This window comes from Perissodus microlepis, chromosome 14, assembly GCF_051167445.1.
Source record: "Perissodus microlepis isolate ML-2025 ecotype Zambia chromosome 14, ASM5116744v1, whole genome shotgun sequence".
Classification (NCBI taxonomy): domain Eukaryota; kingdom Metazoa; phylum Chordata; class Actinopteri; order Cichliformes; family Cichlidae; genus Perissodus; species Perissodus microlepis.
Window position 1 is genome coordinate 25,099,603 of NC_140474.1, and position 6,000 is coordinate 25,105,602.

Sequence of the window (6,000 nt, forward strand, 5' to 3'; positions counted from 1 at the left end):
TGAGAAGTGTTGTTTGTTTATTTACAAAGTTTGCTGTTTCAGTGATAGTTGTATATCATATTATATCACTTCAAACAGATGTGATCCAGTAATGCTGCACTAACAAATTAGACTAACTATTCACTTTAGCTAAAGTTATTAAGTTAGCTAAAGAGTTGGGATGCTGTGTAAGACATAAATAAAGCTGAAATACAAAGGTTTGGACATCGTTTTGCATGTTTCCCTACTGTAGGGGTCTCTGCAAGCATACAGGGCTCTGACAGGGTACAAGATGACAACTTTGGAATTCTACTAGAAACAGTCGATCATATTTGTTTGTCAAAGCTGAATTCAGGGCAAACTACGCTAAATTAGCGTTTTGAGCTAACAGCTACAATAAGCATAAAAGTTACTGTACGGCTATCATTTGTTAACATGACGCTTGTTCTTATACATGTAATACATTTATTACCAACCTGAGAGTTTATCCGCTGGTCATTCGACATGATGAATGACTTCTGAAGTCTTAATTCAGCTCAAGACGCTGTAGATTCCCGTCAGTAACACTTTCGGTCCGCTAGTAAAACGTAGTTCTATTAATCTGCACTTGATTACTCTTGAACCGGAACCGGATGTAAATCCCAAAAAACTGAATTTTGGAACTGAAACTGAATGGTGAGAAGTGAATCTGAAATTATTCGAGAGCTAAATTTTTAAAGGATAAAATACAGTTTCAAAGCAAATGAATTCATTTTCAAACTATCAAATTCAATTTCAGTTTAGTGATGATCATTTTCAAACCAATAAATTGAATTTCAAATTAGGCTAATTCATATTCAGTTTTTAAAAGCATGTATTCAAGTTACAATTCAGATTCAATCCGAGCAATTCAAATTCGAATTTAACTTATTCAAATTCAGTTCCTGATGGCACAGATTTCTGCCCATAGTTTAGCACAAATCTTATGTAGTTAGTGTGTAGTGTAGTCAATAGTTTTGTTGTGTGTGTCAGAACAATGAGGCGACTGCTGAATGTTACAGGTGTTACAGGAGTGATACATCTCCTGTTGTCAGGTCTGCAGGTATCAGGCTGTTGTCCTTTATCTCATAGTGGACAGAAATTATTTTTTGGAGTGGCACAAATAATTTGTGTGGCATCAAATTTGATGCAGGACACCTGATTGTTCTGTAAATAGTTTGAAATGTTTATTTAAAAAAACGCCTTGGCTGCATTTTTAGGTAAACAGCTGCAAAAAACTTTGTTGTTTGCAAAACTCAGTTACTTTTTTGAAGAAGTAACTATATAATTAATTGCGCAGCATTGGTCATTATATACTGTATTTTGCAGACAGAGTTACAGGACTCTCTCCTAGACCACAGACTCATACTCATAATAGTCAGAGCTTTATAAAAAAAAGAAAGAAAGAAAGTTGTTTTTTCAAAATTGGAGTTCAAGTTATTTTTACTTCCAATAGTGTTAACATACTACACAGGTCATGAACAAGATTTTCTTTAAATGCCATTGTAAGTGGGCTAAAGCAGCTAATTAAAAGTAGTCTAACATAAATGTAAATGCTGTAATTTTATTATTTTAATAAACCATGTAACTTGGATGGATTCGATGCTGGCGTGACCACAGTGCACACGTCTACTGTTGCTCACAGTGGTTCAAGGGATCGCTCAGGGAGTTTGTGTGTTTGCTCAGACACATGAAAAATTAGAGGGAACATTGATCCCAGGTAGAAAATATTTTTCAGTTTTGTTATGTGACAATACTGCACAGCCTCTACTAGAGTTACAAAGTTGTTGTTAAACTAAAGTGTGAAGCAGTTATGTTATACTTACCACATTTTTGTATAATTCATACATCTTAATGGCTGTTTTTCTCTAATTCTACGCAGGGTCAAAAGTATACAAACAGGCTCAAATATATACATATATCCAAAGTTTCAATGATCTTACTGTTGGTGTGAAGTAGAAAAATTTAGGTGTCGTCCTCCTTCCTCATTATTCCATTCGCTTTGTGGAATGTACCCGTGCCACTGATGAAAAACAGCACCCAAACATGCTTGACAACTGGTACAGTGTTCTTTGGTTTGAAAACTTCATCTTTACTCCTCCAAACAGACCTCTTGCTATTATGGTGAAATAGCTCAAATGTTATCTTGTCTGACCATAAAACTTTTCTCCAGAAGAAATTTTGTGATGCTGGTGTTCCAGCAGTTTCCAGTTCATGGCAGGCTTGAGCCTTGTGGTGATTTCTGGACTTTTCTGGGACATACAAATCAATTTCCTGTCATTCAAGTGTCTTCTTCCAAGCGTTGGCAAAATTATGACACATCTGAATGACTTGTATTTACGCACGTGAGGTAACTGTGTGCTTTAAAAAGTGCTCTACAGTCAAAGATATCATAATTATTACTCAAACCTTTTAGAGAAGACAGTACTACTTTTGTGCTTACATTTAACTGATGCTGTAACTGGATATAATGCTATGTCACTAGTATTTTGCTATATTATTTGAAGTTTGAATTAGCTAGTATGTGTCATTGATTACAGTAGATCATTGGATAAGATGCCCTCTGTTTTGTTTGTATTAATAAATTCTTCTGCAAGCTGCACATTTGAACAAGTAACATTGTTATGGTTTAAGTCTGTGAGTCACATCAAACATTTGAAAAAAATAAGTGGATAATGCACTAAAAAAAGTAGAACTGAAAAAAAAATGACAATAAAATCAAGAACACTGCACATGCTGGCTGAGATGGCATCAATAGAGTGACTCGTTCTTATTTGGAGGTGGGCGGTGTTTTTTATGACTCCCAAGGTAATTTGGTGTCGTCGTAGCTGAATACAGGCGGGAAACGCTTCTCCTAAATGCCTGAAGAAAAAAAAAGGAAGAGTCTAGGGACAGTTGGAGGGGTTAATTGTATCACTTCAGTATGAGTGTTTAAAAAAATAGCCAGCAACTTCTTAATCAAAATATTTACTCCTTCATCCTGGTTTTCTTTTATTTGTTTTATTTCTATTACCACGGTAGCCATTTATTCACTTGCTAATTAATAAGTTTCACACAAATCAAACAACTTAGATTTTTAAATGACTAGACTGGATTCAGATTTAATCGAATTTGATCAAACTCCACCTTGGCAATGACAGATGTCTGTTAACACACAAGCTACACTTTCAGCTGTCCATCTGTTACATTTTCCAAATCTTATCTGGTGGAGGAGAATTTTTGATATCCACATCTGAAAGTAGTTAGAAAAAGAATAGCGCATCTATTCTTTGATCATAGGCAGGTATTTGAGTTTTATGAGTATAACACGTTCTCCCTTTGATTGGTGGATTTTGTCTTGCAGAGGCGGGGTCACCGCTGAACAAGAAGAGGAGGAAGAAGATAAGGAGGAGGTGAAGAGAGATCGACAGAGTGTCCTCTTGCTACCCTAACGGACACATGTGCGTGACAGTAATGCAGGCGAAATCCCACAGTGGATGCATTTTTAAATTGTGTTCATTACACTTAAAGGTTGGTGTAGACACCCTTAAATGCATAAGTCTAAACTTTTCTGCAATAATATGAAAAAATATAAATGTAATGCTTGTTGAGCAATGAATAAATGCTGTTTGATTTATTGTTTGTCTCTTTTTGTATGCCCTTGTTTGCCATACACCATGTTTATGTTAGTTCTTATACTGAACAGCAGCTGTGAGATGCATTCCTGTGGATGGATTAGCTAAAGGTACAAAAACAATGCGACTGGCAACAGAAGGGGAGCTGACATGAAGATAAATGGTGACTTTGGCTTTATTCTCAGCAGGAGTCTTCTTGGATCCCTTTGACGGCGTGTTTGTCAGAGTGTGTGCGTGTGCTGTCTGAGACGTGCATTAAAGGACAGACATTGAGGGACAGTTTGCTGCGGTGCCAATTTTACCTGCAGGGGTTAGGAAGAACATTTTTCTCTGTTGTCATCACTTTGTTTCTTAATAAGGTTAGGGTGGCACTAGATCAGGTCAGACTGTCTGCACATGGACACACACAGAGGAGACTCCTGCAGGTGATAAATAATGTCTGTAAGGCAGGGAATAAGGAACTGTGTCAATGCCCGCTGCTGCCATGTTTCTGCATGTGTGTGCAGGAGTGGGAGAAGATAAACACGAGTTGCTGGAACTGGTTTGTTGTCTCCATGGTGAATGTGTACATGCGCCATTGGTGTTTGTTAGTATGTATGTTTGTGTTTTTCTGCAGCTCTGCTGTTTTCTATTATTCCCCACAGCCAGTCCCAATCTATCACGACTGCCACTGTCCTCAGTTGAGTTCACAACCCACCATTGACTACTTCATCTCCAGCCGATATTTGTGTGAGGTTCAAACAAGGACAAACAGGTAGATACGGCAGAATATCACGCCTGTATAATACTACCAAATACATTCTGTAACTGAGAAGCAGAATGTCAGTCGATGTTAAAGCTTTTTTTAGCCTGCTGTATGAGCTTGTGGAAATGTTATGGAGGACATGCATGGCCAAAACCCTGATGATTGGTGGCTTGACGCCAGATGCTGGATTACAATTTTCTGTATCCCCGACTAAAAATAGGCGTAATACAGCAAAACGTTAACCAAAGTTGTTTATTCTAATATTTAGAACACTCAACACTTCTGTTTCATACGCGAGTGGAGCAGGTTATGCATTTGAGCGTGGGATTTTTGACAAGCAGTCTGACTGTGTGGATAATCACAACCATCAGAGTTCATTATGTGCAGCGGAGTGGTTTGCCTGCCTAGCTCTGTGTTTCCAAAAGAGAGGGTGGGCAGTCAGCATCTCTGGAAGCAGGCTATAGGTAGTTTAGCCCAGCGGAGGAGTTATTTTATTTTCCTTTTAATTGTGTTTGCAAGATGTACGTTTGAATGAATGCACACACCTAGTTAGATCTATAGCCGCTGTGGCTAGATGCTAACTTTGATGGCATTTAGGATGAAGAGTAATTTTTGCACTGCATGTTATTTTGTGTGTGTGTGTGTGTGTGTGTGTGTGTGTGTGTGTGTGTGTGTGTGTGTGTGTGTGTGTGTGTGTGTGTGTGTGCAAATGCGTTTCTCTGTGCACACGGCTGTAGTCTTAACTCCAGTCGCTATGGAGGGATATAGGGCTATTTTATTTGTCCTGACGTTAATCGCTGGGAGCAGACAGCAAAAGCCCTGTAATCCAACAGCAATCACCACAAGGCTGATTGATAGCACAGGGACAGAGAGAAAGGCAGAGAGACCAAGAGATAGACAAGGAGAGAGAGGTGAAAAGGTAGATCTTTGTTATTGTGTCCTTCACTGAGTTTATCACTTACTGTTTAGGAGAGGAAAATAACAGAGACATAAATCTGATGGATATCGAACTGCTAGGCTGGGTTTAAACAACTCTGAGATCTCTGCACTCCTTTCCTCTCGATCCTCTTTCTCTTCCTCCTCTCCCTCGCACACAGACACACACATGCATGCAAACAGGAAGACGAAAAAGAGAGCTGACCTTTGTAAGATTTGGAGTTGTGTGTGATGTTGATGCTGTCAGAAAGACAGTGAAACTGGAGGAGTTGACATTTAACTCCACTATATTAACTGACCCTTCTCAGGAACTGGAGTTCAGACTGGGTGCATTACAAAAAACAGGCATACCAATATGCCAGACTATGAAAGTAACTCATGTTTTAAATATACTTCTTAGGGGTAAATTCACAAGTTTTGTTTTTTCTTTTGTTTTCACGTTGACTTCTGATACATTATTTTAATACTAATTTCAATCTTTAGCTCTAACCCAAAAAACAGTTGAAACTGGTCACTGGTTCGGCTACAGCTCTCCCTCTCCATCTTTAACTGTCTCTTCTTCTTCTTTAAGTGCACATGTTTTTTTTGTTTTAGTGGTTATTTTCATTGGGTTGTACCGTGGAAGAATTTTGATCCGCTTCCAGATATCTTCCTCGCTTGTCTTCTGATGAAAACCCACTCCAATTTCCTCACCCAGAATACCCTGAA

General features: G+C 38.4%; 1 protein-coding gene across 1 annotated transcript in view; it reads left to right on the top strand.

Moving 5' to 3' along the window:
- zbbx (zinc finger, B-box domain containing) overlaps positions 1 to 3,594 on the top strand; it is a 79,816-nt gene extending 76,222 nt beyond the window's left edge. Inside the window, exon 21 of the mRNA XM_084950979.1 lies at positions 3,341 to 3,594. Within this exon, the coding sequence (XP_084807105.1) occupies positions 3,341 to 3,428 (88 nt within the window). The 3' untranslated portion in view covers positions 3,429 to 3,594. The remainder of the gene's footprint in view (positions 1 to 3,340) is intronic.
- The last annotated feature ends 2,406 nt before the right edge of the window (positions 3,595 to 6,000 follow it).